This window comes from Scylla paramamosain, chromosome 4, assembly GCF_035594125.1.
Source record: "Scylla paramamosain isolate STU-SP2022 chromosome 4, ASM3559412v1, whole genome shotgun sequence".
In the NCBI taxonomy this organism is placed as follows: Eukaryota; Metazoa; Arthropoda; class Malacostraca; order Decapoda; family Portunidae; genus Scylla; species Scylla paramamosain.
The window spans coordinates 13,750,745-13,775,744 of NC_087154.1; the positions used below are offsets into that span (position 1 = coordinate 13,750,745).

Below are 25,000 nucleotides of genomic sequence, written 5' to 3' on the forward strand. Positions count from 1 at the left end.
ATAAAAGATTGGCCTGACAATTCACCAGATACTTCTCCAATAAAGAATTTATTGGCTGTAATTAAGACCCAATTAAGAGACCGTGACACCTCCACACTCTCGAAGCTGGAAAAAGCTTTGCAAGTGTTTGGCAGAATTCAAGCGTGAGACACTTCAAAATTTAGCTGATAGCATACCAAAGCATCTCAGAGAGGTGCTGAAGAAACAAGGAAAATGCTGTAAAATACTAAGTATTGGCTGGAGCTAGAATTTGATAGTTTTTTTGTAATCTAATAGGAAACGTGTAAACAAAAACTATTTGCATGTTAACTTTTTGCGCACATTGTAGGTCAGTTGTGCAGGACTGGTCGTCCTCTACTTGTGCCTTCTCACTCTGCAGTAAGGGAACACTTGGTTCAGTGTAACTTACTACCTAGGAAAGATTATTTTGAAATTTTAAAATTGTGAGAGACTACAGGGGTAATAAAGTTTGTTCATAAGAATGTTAAAAGATACGTGCAATTTTAATTGTATGAAAGTGTGTCTTACTTCAAGGAGTAATGGCAACATCCGTGCTGTATACCTCTCACCTAACTCTGACTATAAGAAATTCTTTGACTACTTAACTTCCAAAGTGGAGCACATTCTGACTTTCTTCCCTTTTGCAGAGATCTCCATTCTTGGAGACTTCAATGTTCACCACCAGCTTTGGCTTTCCTCTCCCATCACTGACCATCCTGGTGAACTACCCTTCAACTTTGCTATCCTCCATGACCTAGAGCAATTGGTGCAACACCCTACTTGTATTCCTGACCATCTTGGAGATATGCCCAACATTCTTGATCTTTTCCTGACCTCTAATCCTTCTGCTTATACTGGCACCTTCTCTTCTCCATTAGGTTCCTCCAATCACAATCTCATATCTGTATTTTGTCCTGTCACTCCAATCCCTCAACAGGATCCCCCTAAGTGAAGGTGCCTCTGGTGTTTGGCTCTGCTAGTTGGGGGGACCTGAGGAGGTATTTTGCTGATTTTCCTTGGAATGACTACTGCTTCCATGTCAGAGACCTTTCTTTGTGTGCTGAGTGCATAACAGAGGTGATAGTGTCTGGCATGTAGGCATACATTTCTCACTCTTTTTCTCGACCTAAACCTTCTAAACCTTGGTTTAATACATGATAGAGAGGTGGCCCACAAAAGGTACTTAAGCCTTCCATCACCAGAATCTCATGCGCTTTATATTTCTGTCCGGAACCATGGCAAGTCTGTTTTCCAACTAACCAGAAAGTGTCAAAATCTTTCAAGATCTGACTCCCCTCATGACTTCTGGCATCTAGCCAAAAATATCTCCAATAACTTTGCTTCTTCTTCCTTTCCTCCTTTATTTCAACCAGATGGCACCACTGCTATCACATCTATTTCTAAAACTGAACTCTTCTCTCAAACCTTTGCTAAAAACTCTACCTTGGACAATTCTGGTTTCATTCTTCCCTCTTCTCCACCTTATGACTACTTCATGCTACCTATTAAAATCCTTCGCAATGATGTTTTCCATGACCTCGCTGACCTAAACCCTCAGAAGGCTTATGGACCTGATGGGGTTCCTACTGTTGTTCTCTGAAACTTTGTCTCCAAGAAATGCATCCAACACTGCCTCCAGAAAGACCTCCAGCTACCTTCCTGCTGTGTTGCTTGCAAGCCTCTACTGATGGAGTGTATAAAGAAAGCCCAAGTGGATTTTACTAAGAAATATGTCTGTTTAAGAGCTCAAGATAGGTAGAAGGTAATTTGATCAGATGAATCTGCATTCAGTGCATTCAAGGTCATTCTGTCACAGTAAAGTGGCCACCATCAGTCAGGAGATTTAGCCTTGCCTACACAGTTCCCACCGTGAAGCACTCAGAATCTGGCATGGTGTGAAGATGTGTCAGTGGTTTATAAGATGCCATGAATATCTGTATTTCCTCCCCCAAAAAATGTAACAATGAATTCTAACAGCTGCATTCAGGATCTGCCCTCATATGAAAGTCATGGTTGCACTTGTGATGGTGCCCCATGTCATAAGGCCAAGAAATTTACCAAGTGGTTCACTGACCACCACATTGAAGTGTTACTGTGGCCTGGCAATATTCCTGACCTCAACCCAATTGAAAGTGGATGGAATCTAATGAAAAAGAAGCTCCAATCTTGTAGCACATTGTCCATCATGTGCAAAACACAAAAAATCACTGAAATCTGGGAAAAATTAGATATCACTGCAGTACCTCCAGAAACTAGCTGACATGTCTGAATGACTCAGATTTATTCCTAAAGCCATAAGGACAATGACAAAATACTTTAAATAACAATCACTGTTCTCTAGCATGATTATACAGTAAACCTTCAATGTTTTGAATTCTGTTTATTGAATTTTGGGTATAATGACCCTTTTAAAGCTGTCAGACATTTGTTTTATTTTGCAAATTAACTTTGCAAATTACAGCATTTTCAGAATTATTGAACACTTGCTTTATTTTAAGAACATACTAGGTCATAAAATGTGGGAGTTGGCTGACACACAGTCAACGACTTGTTTTTAAAAAATGGTGCAATGTTTTTCTCCAGCAGAAACTAGCCACACCCTCTGCAGTTAGGTCACATGCAGCTAACTCCTGATTGGTTGTTGCCTGCCTCCTTCAAGGCAGCATCCAAGCAGGAGTTAGCCACACTTGACATCACTGCATGGGGTGCGGGTAGCCTCCTTGGGAGAAAAACATTGCACCACCTTTTGAAAAACTTTACCACTGAAGATGCTACTTGGTCTGCTTTTCATGTCAGTTTGTTGCTTCATTGCACAGTGTTTACTGTCTCTAACTCTCAGCTCATACATTGTGTTTTGTCATGTGTTTACACATCAAAGAATGGTATCAAAGGCTTATACTTCCTCCAACTCATCTGTTACGAGAGCCAAGAGGAAGATTCTATCAGTATATCAGAAATTCGAAATAATTTAGGACCATGAGCATGGGTTGACTGGGAGTCAACTACAGGACAAGTATTACCTCAAAAAGACAACTGTACATGACTTTATCAAGGCCAAGGACACAATAATGGAAGAAGTCAAGAAGCTGGAGTTCAGGAAGAAAGGCAAGGAAATTTTTATAACAAAAAAAAAAACTTCCTCATGAGAATCTTGATGAGGCTGTGTACAAGCGGTACACACGAGAGAGCTGAAGGTGTACTTGTTTGTGGCATAGACATACAGCATGCTGCACAGAGATTCACTAGTCATCAAGGTTATCAGAATTTAAAATGTAGTGATGGCTGGCTGTCATGTGTTAGGATGCTTCATGGAATTGTGAACAAGGCTGTCACAGGAGCATTGTTGAGCTGTGATATGGATGCTGTGGAACCCTTTATCACAAGCTGAGAAAATTAAAGGGAAGGGAGATCCAGCTTGACTGTCAACTGTACAATGCAGATGAAACTTGGCTGTATTAGAAGACACTCCTTGACAACACTTAGGTTTCTAAGGAACTCAACAGTATTTCTGGGAAAAAAAAAAAAACGACTCAGTTATGATGTGTGCCCCCATGTACACCCATTGATTTAAGCGTGTTATTGTTTGGAAGAGTGTATGTCCTAGGGCACTAAAGGAAGTAATGAACAAGCTTCCTGCTGATTACTGTGGGAACCAGTCAGTGTGATTTAACCATGAAATAATAACTGACTGGTATCACCACACATTTGACCCTATTGTATGCCAGCACCATAAGTTGATTGGGATTAATAAGGAATACATGAAGGGAGTTCTTTTTTATAATGTTCCTGCACATCCTTCCACAACCAAACTCTCCAGCAAGGATGGCAAGATTAAGGCCATGTTCCTGCCACCAAACACCATTTCAGTGATACAGTCCATGGATCAAGGTGTTATCGAAGATGCTAAGAGGCACTACTATAATCTGTTTATAGCAGTGTTTGGTCGTGATTGAAAATGAAATGGACAAGGGTGACTGTTGACAATAGGGGCAAGAAAACACTAGAAAATTTCAGGTCCTACACAAAGATGCAATTTTTAACTGGGTACACCAGAATCATCAGAAGAAATATTTTCAGTCTGACAACAAATAACTAAGTATTGTACCATAAAGCTTGTATTATGTGTAGTGATATGGATACAGTGTTAATTCTAATACTAAGACTAGTGTTAACCCGTAATCAGTGGGTGGTGTACCAGTGCACAGCTTATGGAAAGGGCGGGTGACGCGTTTGTGTGTGAGGATATTTTCCTGCCTTAGTCAAATACAGGAGGGCGATAATTATTTTGAGTAAGAACTGCCAACACTTACAGACTTGCTGGCTTGCACCAACTTAGTTTCAGTACACCTAAAACGTCCATAATGGATGGAAGGTTATTCAACTCGTCCCTATGCGTGAAGGGAAGGAAGTCATGCATGTCCACTTGCTTCAGTGACTTTTACTCAATACTAATACTCTCTCTCTCTCTCTCTCTCTCTCTCTCTCTCTCTCTCTCTCTCTCTCTCTCTCTCTCTCTCTCTCTCTCTCTCTCTCTCTCTCTCTCTCTCTCTCTCTCTCTCTCTCTCTCTCTCCAGCCAAAATGTAAGGAAAGTAATTGGATTACCATTAGTAAATAGAAAATAGGAGCAACTGTTGTTTTTTTTCTGTTCTTCATTTCCCCCCTAAAAAAACGTAAGGAAAGTTACATTACAATATAATGTAAAGAGAAAGTGTCAATTTTTTTGCTCTACTTCTCAGTTCAATCCAAAAAAATGCAAGTAAATATGTTATAACAACATAAGAATTTACTGGGAAGAAGACAGGGCATCACAAGTGAACAGTGAAGAGGACAAAGTTACTTTGCTATCAGCTATAGCTGCAGCCATAACCAGTCAAACGATCACACACCAGGTCATTCAGGGAGATGAGATATTGTTGTTTAACTTCTACTCATGGCTAAATCATGACACCTAAAATTCTGGCAAAAACACCATTATAAAGAAGAATGGTTGGCATTTCTTTTTGTTTTGGTTTTATAGCTCTACGTTAAGTATATAAGGAAATATGATAGTAGGAAAATCAGCCACTTTCTTATTAAAAAACCCCTGCCTTGAGACAATGACTTGTCTCGACTCACCTGTCCTTTAAGGGTTTAAGTGTTATGTTAGTGATTTTATAACTTACAGTGCATATTAAAGCCAATACAATGTTTGGTGTTAAGTGTGAAATCAACACTGAAAAGATAATTAATTGTACAGTGTACAAAACATTACTTAAACAGATAATTTATTGGACAGTGTACAATATGTTCAGTGCACTCTGGTGCATGATGTAGTGTGTGGTTGCTTCATATTCCTTCCTTATGCTTTGTACAGTTCATTACTAAAGCATTATTTTTCTTGCAAAGTAAGAACAAAATTTCATTACTGCACTGTACTCTAATTTTACTATGTACTACAATATTACTTACTGTATAGTAATAGAAAGGGACAGTAAAAAAAAAAATACACTTATTCTTCAATGAGTGTGTGTGTGTGTGTGTGTGTGTGTGTGTGTGTGTGTGTGTGTGCACGTGTGTGCATGTGTGTGTGCATGGGTGCATATGTGTGTGTGTGTATTTTTGTGTATACATATGTACACATTCCCCATATGTACCACATGCCCATGCCTGTCACTCAAGCTGTGAATTATTGTTCCTGTCTCTTTCCCTCATCTAGTCTCTTCTAATTATATATATATATATATATATATATATATATATATATATATATATATATATATATATATATATATATATATATATATATATATATATATATATATATATATATATATATATATATATATATATATATATATATATATATATATATATATATATATATATATATATATATATATATATATATATATATATATATATATATATATATATATATATATATATATATATATATATATATATATATATATATATATATATATATATATATATATATATATATATATATATATATATATATATATATATATATATATATATATATATATATATATATATATATATATATATATATATATATATATATATATATATATATATATATATATATATATATATATATATATACACACACACACACACACACACACACACACACACACACACACACACACACACAGATTTTATTCAAATCCTCTTGTAGAATTTCAGTCTTGTTGTTTCTTATGTCTTTGTAATTTTGCATCATCTGCAAACAAGCTCATGTAACTCTTTACTCCATCAGGCATATCATTTATGTAGATCAGGAAAAGCATTGGTGCCAGCACTGATCCTTGTGGTACTCCACCATCTACTTTTCTCCATTTTGATTTTACATCTTTCTCATTCCTCTTCCTTTTAAGTAACTTTCACCCAGTTTTTTATTGTTTCATTTAATTTATATTTTCTAGCTTCCATAATAGCTTGTTGTGGGGATTTTTTTTTTCTAAATAAATCTAAATACACACAGTCTACCCATCCATCTCTCTCTTGTGTTATATCAGTCATTCAAATAGAAACTCATCAAATCTTCTAGAGACATGAATCTACAACTCTCACTGTTCTCCACACCTAAAGGACCACATTCACTCAGTCAAACCCTACAAACCACATCTCTAGTCTTCCCTGGTGATGTTGTCCTGCTCCAGGTCTAATTAATGGTGTGAATTCCCCATAAAATTAACTTTTTACTGGGAGTGAATGAGTGTTGTTGTTGGTCTTGTGTGTGAGAGAGAGAGAGAGAGAGAGAGAGAGAGAGAGAGAGAGAGAGAGAGAGAGAGAGAGAGAGAGAGAGAGCTATCCTGAGAATTGTTAAGTTGAATGAGACTGATTAAGAATGAAAATGGATGGGAGGAGCATAAATGAGAAGGAAATGGATGGAGGAAAAATTAAAAGGAATAGGGACAAAAAAAAGAGTACTTATTTCTCAATACTTCCTCTCTTCCTCTGATTCTTAACTCACTCCTCACCCTTGCTGCTTATAATTATTTTTTCTATGTTTTCCCATCCTCCCATCCTCTCCCTTCACCTTTCCTCCACTTCCATGTACTCTCCCTGGTTATGTTTATTCCTCTACTTTTTTTATTATTTTCTTTCCCTTCTTTCCTCTTGTCTCAAACCTCCCTTCCTGTCACCTCCCCTCTTTGTTATCTGTCAAAGATAAGGGACAAGGGAGAGGAGGGCAGGGAAGAGAGAGAGAGAGAGAGAGAGAGAGAGAGAGAGAGAGAGAGAATTTTATCATCAGTAACAATATTTGTGCATATATATATATATATATATATATATATATATATATATATATATATATATATATATATATATATATAATTTTGTGTACCATCGTGGTGTTGCTCCTACCACCATGTACCAATAATGACACCACATGTACCGGGAATGGTACTTTATCCTCCCATCTAGCCTCCAACAGGATGGAGGATATGGGGTGAAGGAGTTACATCTTGCAAGGATGGACATTTATTTTATGTATAGTTGAGATAATACAAAATGTACTCTCTTCAGTCTAGCCTTGAACTGCCCTCTGGATGGAAAGATCAAGCGCTATTTATTTGCTTCAGATCATTGAGAGAGAGTGAGACAAAAATTGAAGGATTAACATGTCCTTATGGGATAATCTCAAGAGGAGGAAAGGGAAAGTGATGTATTCACAGGTGTTTCCTCAAGGAACAAAGACACTTGGTGGGGGGTGCAAGCTGAAAGTGATGTATTCACAGGTGTTTCCCCAAGGGATAGAGACATTTGGGGGGGCAGGGTGTAAGCTGTCACCACAGGTGTTTTTTCAAGCGATACAGGTAGTAGTAATAATAATAGTAGTAGTAGTAGGAGTAGTAGTAGTAGTAGTTATGATATATTGGTGTGTGTGTGTGTGTGTGTGTGTGTTTTTTTTTTTTTTTTTTTTTTTTTTTTTTTTTTTTTTTTTTTATGTAGGAAGGACACTGGCCAAGGGCAACAAAAATCCAGTAAAAAAAATATGCCCACTGAAATGCCAGTCCCATAAAAGGGTCAAAGCAGTGGTCAAAAATTGATGAATAAGTGTCTTGAAACCTCCCTCTTGAAGGAATTCAAGTCATAGGAAGGTGGAAATACAGAAGCAGGCAGGGAGTTCCAGAGTTTACCAGAGAAAGGGATGAATGATTGAGAATACTGGTAAACTCTTGCGTTAGAGAGGTGGACAGAATAGGGGTGAGAGAAAGAAGAAAGTCTTGTGCAGCGAGGCCGCGGAAGGAGAGGAGGCATGCAGTTAGCAAGATCAGAAGAGCAGTTAGCATGAAAATAGCAGTAAAAGACAGCTAGATATGCAACATTGCAGCGGTGAGAGAGAGGCTGAAGACAGTCAGTTTGAGGAGAGGAGTCAATGAGATGAAAAGCTTTTGATTCCACCCTGTATAGTAGAGCAGTATGAGTGGAACCCCCCAGACATGTGAAGCATACTCCATACATGGACGGATAAGGCCCATGTACAGAGTTAGCAGCTGAGGGTGTGAGAAAAACTGGTGGAGACGTCTCAGAATGCCTAACTTCATAGAAGCTGTTTTAGCTAGAGATGAGATGTGAAGTTTCCAGTTCAGATTATAAGTAAAGGATAGACCGAGGATGTTCAGTGTAGAAAAGGGGGACAGTTGAGTGTCATTGAAGAAGAGGGGATGGGGGGGCACAGTTTCTGAGAACAATAGGAGGGACCCCATCAGGTCCATAAGCCTTCCAAGGGTTTAGGCCAGGAAGGGCATGGAAAACATCATTGTGTGTTTTCATTATTGATCCACTGACTGAATATTGTACTGTACTGTATTGACTGAATACTGCACCGTACATACACAAACACACCCCTTACATATAAACTCACATATGCTCTTTTGGACACAAAAACACTGTTCTACACACACACACACACACACACACACACAGGAAATTTGAAGTATACACATAGTTTTTCTTTACACTTAATGGAGGACAGTACTGTACAATACAAGACAGATAATTGTTATAATTGTTATTAACTGCTGTGAATATAATGTGCAATGGGGAGTGGGGAGTTGAGATAGATGAGAGGATGTGTATGACCGAACGACATCCCGCAAATAATGGTGTTTGTTAGATGTATCTTAATCAATGACCTCTGGATATAGGAAATTGCAAAATTGCAGCAAAGAAGACTGAAGACAATCAATTGGAGGAGATGAACTGATAAGATGAAATGCACTTGATTCCATCCTGTTTAACTGAACAATGAATGGAACCCCCTCATATATGTGAACCATATTCTGTACATGGAAGGATAAGGCTCTTGTATAGAGTTAGGAGCTGGGGTTGTGAGAAAAACTGGCAGATGACTCAGAATACCAACTTCATAGAAGCTGTTTTCAGTTTAAAATGAGATGTAAAGTTTCAATTTAGATTATTAGTAATGGATAGACTGAGGAAGTTCAATGTGCAAGAGGGGGACAATTGACTGTCATTGAGGAAGAAGGGATAGTTATCTGGAAAGTTGTGTTGAGTTGATAGATGGCAGAATTGAAATTTTAGGCTTTGAACAATACTAAGCTTGGTCTGCCACAGTCAAAAATTTTAAAATTTGATAAAGATCGGAAGTCAGACATTCTGTGGCTTCTCTGCATGAGTTGTTTAATTCTTGAAGGATAAGACATGAAAGGATGTGGAAAAGTGCAGGATGGTACAATTAGCTTGGGAGTGGATAGGACAAGAAGTTTAGCTTTGAAAATCATTGATGAATAGTAGGAAGAGAGTGGGTGATAGAATAAAACCCTGAGGAATACCACTGTTTACAGACTTCAGAGAATATCAACCATTTACCACAGCATCAACAAAGCAGTCAGAAAGGAAACTTGAGATTAATTTTCAGAGATAAGGATGGAAGCTGTTGGAGGGTAGTTTGGAAATCAAAGCTTTGTGCCATACTACCAAATGCTTTTCATGTGTCTAAGGGAACAGCAAAAGTTTCACCAAAATCCTTAAAAGAGGATGACCAAGACTCAGTAAGGAAAGCCAGAAGATAACCAGTATAGAAGCCACAATTGAACCTATTCTGGTGATTAAGTATAAGGTTGGGAAGTGATAGATGTTTAAGAACCTTTCTGTTGATGATGGATTTTAAAAAAAACTAGAGAGGCAGGAAATTTAAGCAATCAGATGGCAGTTTGATAACAGTCACCCTCTTTGGGAACAATCTCATTGTAGGCAAACTTCCAGCAGGAAGGGGAGGTAGATATTGATTTTCAGACTTTATTAAATTTAACTAGGCAAGATGCAAGCATGGAGGCATAGTTTCAGAGAACAACAGGAGGGACCCCATCAGATAGAATAAACCTTCTGAGTGTTAAGACCAGTGAGGGTATGGAAAACTATCATTACAAAGGATCTTAGTCAGAGGCATGACATAGTTGGAGGGCCATGGAGAAGAAGGAAGAAGACCTGAATCATCCAAGGTAGAGATTTTAGGAAAGGTTTGAACATAGTTTAGCTTTAGAGATAGATGAGATGGCTGTGGTGCCATCAGATTGAAACAAAGGAGGGAAAAATAAAGAAGTAGAGTTTATTAGAGGGGACTTATATCTGGAAAGATTTTGACATTCTTTGTTGATGAAGGATTTTGGGCAGAAATATAAATAGCATGAGATTGAGGTGATGGAATGCTCAGGTACATTTTGTGGGCCACCTCTCATGTATAGTATGAGAACAGGCTGTGATAAACTATGGTTTGGAAAGTTGAGGGTGAGAGAAAGAGTGAGGAATGTACCCCTCCATGCCAGACGCCATCAGATCTGTTATACCCTCAGCACACAGAGACAGGTCTCAAACTTGGAAGCAGTAGTCATTCCATGGAAAATCAGAATAGTACCTCCTGAGGTCCCTTCAATTAGCAAAGGCAAAACACCAGAGGCACCTCCACTTTGGGTGATTCTGAGGAGGGATTTGAATGATAGGACAAAATAGAGATATGAGGTTCTGATCAGAGAAGCCTAATAGAGAATACAGAGTTATAGCATAAGCAGAAGGATTAGAGGTTAGGAAAAAGGTCAAGAATCTTTAGGGTATCTCAAAGACTGTCAGAAATATGAGTAGGATGTTGTACCAATTGCTCTAGGTCATGAAGGATAGCAAAGTTGAAGGCTAGTTAACCAGGTTGGTCAGTGAAGGGAGAGGAAAGCCAAAGTTGGTGGTGGATGTTTAGGTCTCCAATTATGGAGATCTCTGCAAAAGGGAAGAGAGTCAGGATGTGCTCCTCTAAAGAAATTAGTCAAAGAATTTTTTTATAGTTAGAAGAATTAATGATGAAAGTTATAGGGAAAAAGGAGGATATAAGAATTGTAAAGATGGTGTTGATCAGATGTTTCTGATTCAGTTAAGAGAATTACTTTGGCGTGGTTTAAAAATTGTTTGCAGCTTTCTTGGACCAAGAGAAAACATAGAGTTGATAGGGCCCTTTGGAATGTTCTTGAAATATATGTTGTGTAAAGCTGGTTATTACTTTTGAGATGCAAGTGTTTGAGGGTGGAGGGAATGCTTAGAAATAGTTTTTTTATTTATATATTTATTTACTTACAAATGTTTTATTTATTTCTTTTATAGGAGCAAGAGTGAGACAGGGATATGTGATGTTCCCTAAGTTGTTTAATAATTTTATGGATAGCTATTAGAGGGAAATGGAAGTTAAAAAAGAAAATGTTGGTGCTTGGCTGAAGCAGAATGGAGGGAGTGTTATGGACTGTTGTAGCATGTCTGTTTGCAGATGACACCCTTACTTGTAGAGAGTGAAAGAGTGATGGATAAATTCTATAATGTATGTCTGAGATTGGAAGATTAATATGAATGCGCTGAAAATGGTGGATAGATTCTATAATGTATGTATGAGATTGGAAGATTAATATGAATACTGAGAAAAGTAAAATGATGTTTTTAAGAGGAAAAAGAGGTGTGTGACTTAATAGGTGAGTGTGCCACCTGTGCAAATGTGTGAAGTGGTAATGAGGAGAGATAAGTGGAAAAAGAAAAAGAGATTAGTATCTGGGAATATGGCCAAGTAACAATAGTAAGATGGATGAGGAAATAAAAGAGTACCCATAAAAGTTAGGTGTGCTGTAAGATTATGTGCAAAAGTTATGGAAGGGAGAAATGTATTAATAGATTTCAAGAGAAGTTAAAGGAATAATATTCACCTGTCAGCATTGATGTCAGATACCTGGATATGGAATAGAGCACAACAATCAAGAGTGTGTATTGTGGAGATGGGTTAACTAAAATTGTTATATGGAGTGACAAAATGGGAAAGTGAGAACAAACTGTGTATAACAGATGTATGAGCACCTCTGCAGACAGTGTGAAACATGGAGTGATGTATTGGATGAAAAAAAGAACAGACATTAATATGGCATGGCCATATTAGTGGGATTAAGAATTAAATTAAATGTTGGTGCAAAGCTGGAAAAAAGAAAACAAACAGTGGTGAGCAATGGGAGTTGCCACATTGTTATGCCCTTATTTATAAATAAATATAATGAAATCAAAATTATAAGATTTGGTAAGTACTTTTGATAAACAACCATGTGCAATGACAAGTTGTCAACAGTTATTGATAATTATTACTGTTTGCAGGTATATTTCTGTAAAAAAAAACTTAGTCTGCTGTTTACAGAATACTTCATCTTTTTCTTAACAGATCTTCCCTTTTTTTTTTTTTCCAGAGACAAAGGGAAATCACCAAGAAAACAAGTAGGAGGAATTTTACCTGAACCTGTAGATGAAATATCTCTTGTTGGACACACAGAACTTCCCAGTATATCATTGTTATTTGAGCCAACTGGTAAGTTAGTCAGAACAGGTGTATAGATGTGCATGTATAACCCTCAGTTTTATAGTCTTGTTATGGTATACTCTTGTGTTTACATGAATTTGGTTGAGATGGGCACATATATGTGTAGTTTTAATTTCCAGTGTATATATATATATATATATATATATATATATATATATATATATATATATATATATATATATATATATATTTTACTTTAGCAGTCAAGTAAAACTCAAATCCAAAAGTCTTCTTTGTCAGGGTCTATTTGTCTTTAAACTAGATCACCACACACAAACATTTCTTGACTTCTTAACCTCCAAGCCTCCTAGGGGAAGAGAACATATCCTCATTGACCACACTATATGGTCTCAGTTCTGCAGCATTCCCAAGTCTATCAGGAATAAGCCAATTTTACTGTCACAGGGGTCTTATGTTTTTCCTTGTAACTCATAATTCAAGCATAACTTGTATCATGTGATTTTCATCTCCATATCCCTTTGTCTATGAGGTGTAGCCCATTAACTATTTTTTGCACTCTCATATCCACCTATCATGTGCTAATTCTGAGCTTGTAGGAGATTACCAACTTCTTTGATACAGTGATAATTCTCTGTGTACAGTAATGTAAAGGATAAAATAAGAAATGAGGAGATAAAAAGAATTGGTGTTTTAAGAGAATTAGGTGTATGGGCGAATCAGTGTGTGTTAAGATGGTTTGGGCATGTGCTTGCTGAAAAGTTGAGTTGAAGACCATGCCTGGAGTGGATGAATTGTGTGAAGAGAGCACTAAATGAGAGAGAAATGACGTGTTACAAGCAAGAATGGTTGTGAGTGATAGAGATGAATGGAGAATGTCAGTGAGGAGTGCATAAAAATTCTGTGGTCTCATCTTCCTCTGGGGGGTGGTGTAGGTGCATTTGCTAGGGCCCATTTAGCCTGCAGGGCACTCCAAAGGAAGTACCCCTGCATCTGCTGTGGTCTGAGGATTGGGAGTAGGTCTGGGGTTTGGGAACAGTATGAAGGGGGAGGAGTAAACCAGTGTATACTTATGTTCTGCTGTGAAATTATGCAGCCTGCTGTAGTGTACCTAAGCTCCTAGGGTGTAGTAGCATGATCCACAAGACTATCCCTTTGTTCCAGGAGCTGACAAGGTTAGGAGTGTAAATGATGTGTATATGAATGTGGTGCCTTATTTGGGCTATCTGTGTGGGATTGCCAGCTTTGGTGTATAAATAGATAAATCAGTAAATAAATATACCAGTGTATAAATGCTATGGTTCTAAAGTCCCCACTACTACTCCCATTTTTACACAATTGTCCCCACCTCAAATCCCTCTCCAAATGGTATGTTTTAAAATCTATCTCCACCTACAATTTTTATCGTAGAGACATGTGCTTCATATGCTGAAAAGCCTCCTTTGTTGTCTTTGACATAATAGTGTGTGTGCATGTGCTTTTTGTTGAGTGAGCTTTTTCAAGTCAATTTTTACAAAGAAATTTACAAAAATATTTATTGCAAAACCTAGAAATATTTAAAAAAAAAAAATTTTCCCTCCAAGTTTTTGTTTCATAAAAATTTAATGTAGAAACAGATAAGGTGAAAAATTGTGTTTTGAAATATGGCCTCTTAAAGAACATTGCCACCATGTTCTCATTGTTTTGTAAAGCATGCCTAATAGGAATAGAGTGAGGGGATCCCATCCTTTGTACTTTGATTCCAGCAATGAAGCAGGGTGTGGCATTTTGTTCCTGTGCTCTCTCTTGAAGATATGGTACCTGAGAAAAGGGATTCACAGAGAAATTAGTTGTCCCTTCCTCTTTCCGTCATCTCATTATAGCAAACACAGAAATGTAGAGCTGATGCATTCTTTTGAGTTGTTTGTAATTACTGGAAGTCCTCCATTGTTTTTAATCGATGAAATGAAATGGGCCATTTGAAAATCATTCAGTACAAACCTGCTGATACTTATTTCAGGTCACTGCTATGCACACTACATGTGTGCATTATGGTCATCAAGTGTTGAGCTCACAAATGATGACACAATTACTCATGTGGATCGAGCAGTTGTTGCTGGGGCAAGTCAGAGATGTGTCCAGTGTAAAAAGTTTGGTGCCACTCTGCTATGCAAGGTTGGTACTGTTATTTATGTGTTTGCATTGATGTTTGAAATGTTTACATATGCATCCTCTCTGATTTTCCTTATCTTGAAATACCATACACTGAAGATATTTCACCACTGTCTTATGACATTATTGGTACTTTTATGGATACATAGTATAAATTTTTGAAATGTGTAATATGAACATGAATGACTTTCAGTAGTCAGAAATTGGAAAGTAGATAAAAAATGTTTCAAGCTTGTATCCTACAAAATTATCTTCATAGATAAATCACTTCCTATACATATATTATACTTATATTTGTTTCTTTTCTTACCTAACATTCAGCCTCACATTCTACCACAGTATTGTAATTGTGTCTTCTAATTTCAGATCTTCAGATCTTTCTCCTGTTTTGTCTTGACAGTTCTAGTTCACATGTGTTTTTGGATTTTCTATTCCTAGTTTAGTCTACTGGTCTATTCACTTCTTTCTGTTCTTTAATAAACTACAAAATTATATAACCTTGGTCTGTTTTCATCTTACGTTTGAGTTTTGAGTACTTAGGGTACTAACCTCGCAGAATTGTTTTGAAATAGTCTTCACATCCATTTGTTTACAGAACTTTTTTTTTCCCTCAGGATTTTGTTTTGAGCAGTTTGCATGTTTGTTGAATTTGGAAATGTATCAATGAGAATATGTGGTTGATTCTGGTATGTATTTTAAGAAAGATTTTTTATTGACCCATCCATTATGTTGATGCACCAGGGCATCATTGCTCGCCTGATTATGCACCAGGCATGTCACTCCATTGTGTTCTACACAATGAGATTTTAAAATTTAATTATGTGAGAAAGACAGGAGGGTGATCTTTGCATGCCTCAGTCACTCAGATCCCTGGCTCCATCCCATTCACTTGTCAGCCAGTCATAAAACAAATAATTTTAGTACCACTCATATGGCAACTCACCTTGCTGGTAGTGTTTGATGCTGATAGGAGTTTGTCTGTCTTTCATACATTGTAGATGGTTTATCTGACAGTAATGGGGATGAACATATCCCAGATATGGATGATAATGATGATTCTTGTAGTGATGAAATTGATGGTCCTACCTAACATTGAGATGAGGGAAGCTATCAGAAGTGTTTTCTGACAAGCAACCTGATTTACCACTGCTGTTTCTTTTGCAGTTTTCTAGACTGAATCTTGCTCATGTGGACTCATCACTTGTGTCTTTTTCTGATGCCTTCAAAACTTTTCTTTGATCATGAGCTGGTTGGCAAGTCATGTGACTGTGTGAATGAGAGAACTGCCTGGATTTTTTGCCAACATCCCAAGAAAAATGGTCATGTGAACAGAATTATTTGGTGTTCTGTTACACATGGTGGCATGCAAAATAACAGTGTCATTATGAAAATCAGTTATATAATGAAATAAAAGGATAATAAAAACAGCAACAAAAAAAAATCCTTGAAAAAGACACAAAAATATTAAATGGTAACTACACACCATGGCAAGCAGCAGTGGCCTGCCCCTCACATTGTGATTCTGGAACCACTCCATGCATCTCATAGTGAAGGGGTTAACTTTGGAACTTCATGTAGTTGCTTTGGAGGAATACAATTTTTTTTTTTTTTTTTTTTTTTCATATTTTTAATTGCAGGTAGATTTATAATTTTATTTAAACAATTCAATTAGCATTTAAATTAATTACATCCAGGATATATTTTTCAGGCAACAGGTTGTCAGTTGCAGTACCACTTCCCTTGTGCAATGAGTGCAGGAGCATTGATGGATTTGAAAAGTGTAGCTCTTGTATGTCCAGCTCATACAGACAAGAGCAGAGATATAGGTAAGCTGATTTTCTTTTCTGGTATATCAATTTTAACTCTTAAGATGCTTGCCATTGCTTCATATGCATTATTTACTCTGTGTGGGTAGGCATGGATACAGTATTCTTATTCATTGTTTATAATGAAATAAATTCCGTTACAGCATTTTGGTGTATTTGTGTTAGACAAATTATCAGAAGAAAGTAAAGTATTTTCATCATATTCAGATACTTGGAAAAGTATTTGTATTCTTCAAATAGTATTGCAAATAATGTTAAATTTATCATCAGAAATAAGTCGTTGTTCCTTACAACTTAAGTTTCCAGGATGGTTGTGTATACTATAGTAGAGGTTCTTGTGCCCTTGTGTTGATTTCTAGAGTCAGCTTCTCTTAACAGTGGATGACAGCTGGGTTGGGTAGGTTGAGACAGCCTTATTGTAAAATCTATTCTTTTCTGTTGTTTCCCAGATGTTACATGTATAACAGGAATAGGCAGTAGAAATTTGCTGAAATTACTTCCAGTGAAGTCTCACAAATGCTGGACCAGGGGGTGCTATGAACTTGTCTATGACCAAGCTGTGACCTCTGCAACATTTCACTTTGTCTCACAACACAAGGGGCAGTTACAGCCTATCCTCTAAAGACAAGCTTCTTTCTTTGCACAACTCTACATGCAGCTAACACATGCATACCCTTCTCTCAAAATTCAGTTTTTGATATGGCAACTTCTACACTAAGATCAGAGTCCCCATCTGGGGCAGGGGACCATAAATACCCCCTTGTTGGATTGCATTTCTGGTATCGATCCACACCCACAACTTTTCCTTAAAAACTTGTCCAACATTCATGGCATTGTATCTAATTTTCAGTCTTTGGAACATCACCTCTCTTCTACTAAACCTTATCTTACAGAAACACAAGTGTCTGAGACAACTGATGAAATCGATTTTATCTGTTCCCTCTTCAGTTCTCTATCCTCATTTTTCAATCCAAAGTTTGATGTTGCATCATTGTGTGCAGTGACCACACTCTTGAGTCTTTTGAATTTTCTACGATCTGCCTTCAATTTAAGAATAATGCTTAACCCTTAAACAACAGGGTGTATTGTAACTTGAAGGTATGAGAAGATATTACATGTCTACTTATTCCTCCATGGTATTTTACTAACAGAGATAATGAAAATAAACTTCTATTTTCTGTATGTGAGCTGAGGTAAAATCTATGGTCAGAAAATGAAAAGATTTCTGGGCATGGTGATGTGCTGTGCTGCAGTAAGGCTCTGTGTGGCAAGATGTTCCTGATGAAGAGAGGTTTATTTATATTGCTTTTGCTGTTGTAGCCACATACACACAAGTTACCCTTCTAACACATCTTGTTTTCCTTGAAATACAGTTCTTTCTGTTTTTTTGAACGGCTTCTATTCCAGACATTGGTCTCTCTCTCTCTCTCTCTCTCTCTCTCTCTCTCTCTCTCTCTCTCTCTCTCTCTCTCTCTCTCTCTCTCTCTCTCTCTCTCTCTCTCTCTCTCTCTCTCTCTCTCTCTCTCTCTCTGTGTGTGTGTGCGTGTGTGTGTGTGTGTTGTGTGTGTTTACCTAGTTGTGGTTTGCAGGAGGGGAGTAATCTCATAGTATCCCGTCTCTATATCTATCAAGTTTGGTCTTAAAAGCATGGACAGTTTTGGCATTGACAATGTTTTCACTAAGTTCATTCCATTTGTTCACACTTCTGTGAGGGAAACTGTATTTCTTGATGTCTCTTCTACAGGTAACTTTCTTCAGCTTCTTACTATGTCCCCTTGTACTCTTTGTGTCTGAATTTATAAAACATTCTTTGTCCATCTTTTCCATTCCATTTATCATTCCATAGATGTTTATTAAACCCCTCTCTCCCTCCTATTTTCAAGGAATTTCCAACATTCTTAATCTCTCTTCATAGGTCAACTTACTCAGCTCCGGAACAAAGAGTGACTGCTCTTTGTACTCTTCCCAATTTTAGAATATTCTTCTTTGTATGAGGAAACCACACCACTGCTGCATATTCCGATCTTGGTCTTATCATGGAATTCAACAACTTTTTTTTTGTCATTCCTTCATCCAAATATGAGAATGCCATTCTTACTCTTTTCAACAAATTCATCATCTCTCCAGTAATTTTATCAATGTGCCTTTCCAGAGTAAAATTTTCAGTAACTTTTACTCCCAGATCCACTTCTTTTTATTTCTTTAACTTGACACCATCCATCTCATAATGATATTGTATCCTTTTCTTACTCTTACCAAACTCCATTACGTACTTTACATTTACTTAAATTGAATTCCATTTGCCAAGATTTACTCCATCTATTTATCTTATTTAAATTGTCTTGCAATACCATACAATCATTTACATTTTCTACTCTTCTCATCACCTTAGCATCATCCACAAATAAGTTCATATACATAAGAACATAAGAACATAAGAAATAAGGGAAGCTGCAAGAAGCGACCAGGCTTACACGTGGCAGTCCCTGTATGAAACACTCCTACCTATTTCCATCTGTTATCCCCATCCATAAACTTGTCTAATCTTCTCTTAAAGCTCTCTAGTGTCCTAGCACTAACTACATGATTACTGAGTCCGTTCCACTCATCTACCACTCTATTTGAGAACCAATTTTTTCCTATCTCCTTCCTGAACCTAAATTTTTCAAGCTTGAACCCGTTATTTCTTGTTCTACCCTGGTTGCTGATCCTAAGAATTTTGCTTACATCTCCCTTGTTATAACCCTTATACCACTTAAAGACTTCTATCAGGTCCCCTCTTAACCTACGTCTCTCTAGAGAATGTAAATTTAACCGCTTCAACCTCGCCTCGTAAGGAATACTCCTCATCCCCTGTATCCTTTTAGTCATTCTCCTCTGTACTGATTCTAATAGACCTATATCTTTCCTGTAATGTGGGGACCAGAACTGCACAGCATAGTCTAGATGAGGTCTGACCAGCGCCAAGTATAATTTTAATATTACTTCCGGCCTTCTACTTTTAACACTCCTAGAAATGAATCCTAGTACCCTATTTGCCTTGTTTCTGGCTTCTATGCATTGTTTCCCTAGACGGAGTTCAGAGCTAACTATAACTCCTAAATCTTTCTCGTACCCTGTACCTACCAGAGTTTGGGTGTTTAATGTGTACCTATTGTGTGGGTTTCCTCTACCTACGCTAAGCACTTTGCATTTATTGATATTAAATTGCATTTGCCATCTATCCGTCCATTCATTCATTCTATCTAAGTCTGTCTGCAAGGCGATGGCATCCGCTTCTGACCTAATTAATCTACCTATCTTTGTGTCATCCGCAAATTTACTAACATCGCTACTAATTCCACTATCCAAGTCATTGATATATATTAGAAATAATAATGGCCCTAAAACTGATCCCTGTGGCACCCCACTAATGACATGACCCCACTCGGATTTCGAGCCGTTTATTAGCACTCTCTGTCGCCTGTTACCAAGCCATGACCCTATCCAACCTAACACCTTCCCATCTATCCCGTGCGCCCTAACCTTTCTCAGGAGCCTTTGATGGGGCACCTTGTCGAATGCTTTACTAAAGTCCAGATATAAGATATCATAACTATCACCATTATCTACTGCCTCGTACACCTTACTGTAAAAACTTAACAAGTTTGTCAGGCAAGACTTCCCCTTCGTGAAGGGGAATATAACTGATATAACTATCTATTTCTTCATTTATGTCATTCACACATATTACAAATCATAAATCACGATTGAGATCTCTAACCCAAAAGAGAATCACCTGTCTCCCCCAGGAATTTAGTTGCCACATGTCTCCAGAACATCTGAGAGAAAAATGAGACTAGGCGTGAAAAATCATGCCTTAATAAATGACCACCACTGTGAGTGAGCTGCCAACTTGTGTCTAAATAGGTGATCCCCACTGTTTAGGGGTTAAATTGAATTCGTCTGTGCTGTATACCTAACTCCTCAAAAAAAAAAAGAAAAAAAAGACATAAAAAAAAACCTTACTGACTCTTCTCTTTCATGGAAATCTCCATTCTGGGAGACTTTAATGTTCACCATCAGCTTTGGCTTTCCTCTCCCTTCACTGATCAATCTGGTGAATTAGCCTTCAAATTTGCTGTCCTCCATGACCTAGAGCAATTAGTGCAGCACCCTACTCTTATTCCTGACCATCTTGGAGATATAATCAACATTCTTGACATTTCCTTTCAGCTTATGCAGCTACTCTGTCTTCTCCATTGTCAATATTCTTGACATTCTCTTTCTGCTTATGAAGCTACTGTGTTTTGTCAATTGGGATCCTCCTATAAAAATCATATTCATATCTTGTGTTGCTCCAGTTCCTCCTCAGGATCCCCCAAAGTAAAAGTGCCTCTGGCATTTTGCCTTTACTAATTTGGGATACCTGAGGAGGTATTACTCTGATTTTCCATAGAATGACTACTGCTTTCATGTTAGGAACCCATCTCTGTGTGGTGAATGCATAATGGAGGTAACAGTGTCTAGCATGGAGGCATGCATTCCTCACTCCTCTGTCCCTAAACTTTCCAAGCTATGGTTTAACACAGCCTCTTCTTGTGCTATACATGATAGAGAGGCAGTCCAAAAATGGTGCTTGAGACTCCCATCACCTGAATCTCATGTGCTTTGTATTTCTGCATGAAATCATGCTAAGTCTGTTTCACCAACTAGCCATGAAATTCTTCATCAATAGAAATTATCAAAACTTTCTAGATCTAACTCACGTGGCTTCTGGCACTAGCCAAAAATATCTGTAACAACTTTTCTTCTTCATCTGTTCTTTGTCTATTTTAACCTGATAGCACCACTGCCTCACAGCATTTATCTCAAAAGCTGAACTCTTCACCCAAACCTTTGCTAAACACTTTATCAGGCCTTGTTCCTCCCTCTCCTCTGCCCTCTAACCACATCATGCTACCCATTAAGATCCTGTGGCTGGTCATACCACATGTGGGTTGAAGGTGGCCACAGCATCACCTCTACCTGCTAAGTAACCTCTCTAGCCTTCCAGCATTGTGCTCATACCTTATGGTAGGCAGTTGCCTGCTAGTGCTGAAAAGCATCAGATTATTTTGCATCACAGGGAAGAAACTTTAAAACTTCACCAATATAAGAAATAAAAGTATTAGTAGTCTGGTGTCAACACTTTTCACATCTGCCATATACAGAAGAGTTGCATGTCATATATATTTATTTCCATTGTAGAGTTGTGAATAGTTTTTATCCAAAGTTTCATCTCAATAAACCACACATGTAGATCCAACAAATTTGCATCATCATTTCCTTGAAGTAGTGTTTATTGTTGTCCATGATATGAAAAATTAATAGATGTTTATTTTTTCTTACAAATGTTTATTTTTCTTACAAAATATGGTAATTTCTGTTCATAGAACTTAGGTAAAAGTATAAATTTATAACCTTAAATTCAGTGTCCAGTAAATCAGCTGATGTGGGTGAGGGGTGGCTGGGAATGTGGTGGAGTGGTAGGCAAAAGCCTGTTGCCCTAGCAACTCCTGCCTTAAATCATTTCCAATGTGAACACTCAAATTCACTTGGCCTCTTCATTTCCAATGTGACCACTCAAATTCACTTGGCCTCTGCTTTCTCAATGGCAGTGCAGATGCAGCTTAATTCCTGGAGGGTTGAAAAGATGTAGAAAAGTGTATCAGTATAGGAATGAATAGGACAAGAAGTCTGGTTTAGATCATTGATGATCTCAGAACCCTAAAGGACCCCACTGCTAATAAACTTAAGAGAAGAATAGTGACCATCAACCACAGCAGCAGTAGAATGGTCAGAAAGGAAACTTGAGATGAAGTTACAGAGAGAAGGATATAAACTGTAGGAGGGTAGTTTGGAAATCAAAGCTTTGTGCCTTTAGCAAAAGCCCTTGATCTGCCTAAGGTTACAGTGAAAGTTTCACCAAAATCCTTAAAAGATGACCAAGACTCAGTAAGGAAAGGCAGAAGATCAGTTGGAAAACAGACTTGGCAAGATTCTGGGAAGAAATTTAAAGTGCATGAGATTCAGGTGATTTGGCATGATTTTGGGCAGAAATTTAAAGTGCATGAAATTCAGGTCATAGAAGGCTCTTGTACCTTTTGTAGTCCACCTCTATCATGTGCAGCATAGAGCAATCTGTAATTAACCAAGTAGAAGGTTTAAGTTGAGAGAAAGAGTGAGGAAAGTATGCCTCCATGCCAGACACTCTTATGTGCTTAGCACACTGAAAAAAAAAGCAGTAGTCATTTTAGGGAAAATCAGAATAATACCTCCTCAGGTCCCTGCCTAATTGGCAAAGGCAAAATGCCATAGGTGCCTCCGCTTTGGAGATCCTGAGGAGGGATTGGAGTGATAGGACAAGATACAGATAAGAGATTGTGATTAGAGGAGCTCAACTGATAAGATAGTGCAACACTATAAGCAGAAGGATTAAAGGTGAAGAAAAGGTCAAGGATGTTGGATGTATCTCAAAGATGGTCAGGAATATGAGTAGTTTTTTGCACTAATTGCTTTAGATTGTAGAGGATAGTAAAGTTAAAGGCTAGTTCACCAGGTTGGTCAGTGAAGGAATGGAAAAGCCAAAGCTGATGGTGAACATTGAAGTCTTCAAGAATGGAGATCTTTGCAAAAGGGAACAGAGTACAGATGTGCTCCACTTTGGAAGTTAAGAAGTCAAAGGATTTTTTATTATCAAAGGAGTTTGATGGAAGATATATAAAATAGATAAATTTATTTTGAGAGTTACTCTGTAGTCTGCAAAATGGTGGGAAATTTGGATTTGTCCAGGTTACTATTTAAGTTTTTATTTTATGTTTCAGAGGTTATGCACAGTAGGTTAATTTAATGTTCTAAGATTATTGTTTCATATTATTGTTGCCTTTTTTACTAATCTTTCTTCATTGAAGAATTATTGATAAGGTAAAAGGATAACAAAAAATCCTCCAACAAAGGCAAAAACACCTATTGTAATATCTTTAATTGCTTTAATATGTATTGATAAACTGTAGAATGTGAGATTTCACTGTATTACAATGAAGGAATAGTGTGTATTAATCCAAATTTTTATTGCAGTTGATGTAGCTTGTGTGGTGTGTGAAAACTTATCTCCAGAGAGTTCCCTCCTGTTTTGCTGCTCTTGTGGGAATCACTATCATGGGCTGTGTCTCAAACCAGTAATCAGTCCTACGCCCATTATGCGTGCAGGGTGGCAATGCCCTGACTGTAAAACATGTCAGGTGAGTCTTCTTTTCATGTTGTTTCTCTCTCTCTCTCTCTCTCTCTCTCTCTCTCTCTCTCTCTCTCTCTCTCTCTCTCTCTCTCTCTCTCTCTCTCTCCTCTCCTCTCCTCTCCTCTCCTCTCCTCTTCTCTTCCCCCTCCCCTCCCCTCCCCTCATGTGTACTGATTTTATTTGGTCGTTTCCAAGTAATGTTTTGGTTTTGCATTTTGTGGTTTTATTTGACTGATTTACTCTGTAGTCAGTTTGTTGTAATATAATGCATTATGTAAATGGCTCAAATAAACAATTGTACTAATTAGTTAGAATTACTCATGGATAATCAGACATTGGTAATTAAAATGCTTGAAGTAAAATTAGGGGTGAATATACTGGGTAACTAGCATTAGGAACAATAGTAGAATTTTCTTGTAGGTTATGTGGGACATGAACTATTTCTGACTACCCTGTTGAGAAGGTCTGTGATTGAAGCCTTGGAATGTGAGCTTCATGATTAGACAGTATTCTCTTACAAATTTTGATAAGCTGGGAGGCAGCAGGGTTCTATAAAGATGGTCATGATGTGATCTACAGTTCATGGTTCATTTGATAGCATTACCACCTTGCATTGTGTCTAGTTTCTAGTAGTTGCTAAAGTTTATATTCACCACACCTACAAGCATTAACAGAACTGTAGAAAACCATCATTATATGTGACCAGTTCACCTAAAAGTGTTGCAATAAGAATTTGCTATTTTGTGAAGACCTCATTAGATCCAAGTACTCAGCGAATACTTATTTCACATGTGCTATGTATTGGTTTATTCCTCCTTTTCCTTGGCTGCCATATTTGGAAAATATACTATTACTATCTATTATAACCCTCTCCATTTGACTCCTTTAAGCAAGTGGACAACATGAATTGGTTATTATATATATACTTCTTTAGTGTCTTG

At 37.5% G+C, this 25,000-nt stretch overlaps 1 protein-coding gene across 1 annotated transcript in view; it reads left to right on the forward strand.

The window, feature by feature from the left end:
* LOC135099765 (histone-lysine N-methyltransferase 2C-like) overlaps nucleotides 1-25,000 on the forward strand; it is a 157,089-nt gene that overhangs the window by 47,193 nt on the left and 84,896 nt on the right. The window contains exons 7-10 of the mRNA XM_064002278.1: nucleotides 12,739-12,857; nucleotides 14,827-14,981; nucleotides 16,687-16,804; nucleotides 23,903-24,066. Of these exons, the coding sequence (XP_063858348.1) occupies nucleotides 12,739-12,857; nucleotides 14,827-14,981; nucleotides 16,687-16,804; nucleotides 23,903-24,066 (556 nt within the window). The remainder of the gene's footprint in view (nucleotides 1-12,738; nucleotides 12,858-14,826; nucleotides 14,982-16,686; nucleotides 16,805-23,902; nucleotides 24,067-25,000) is intronic.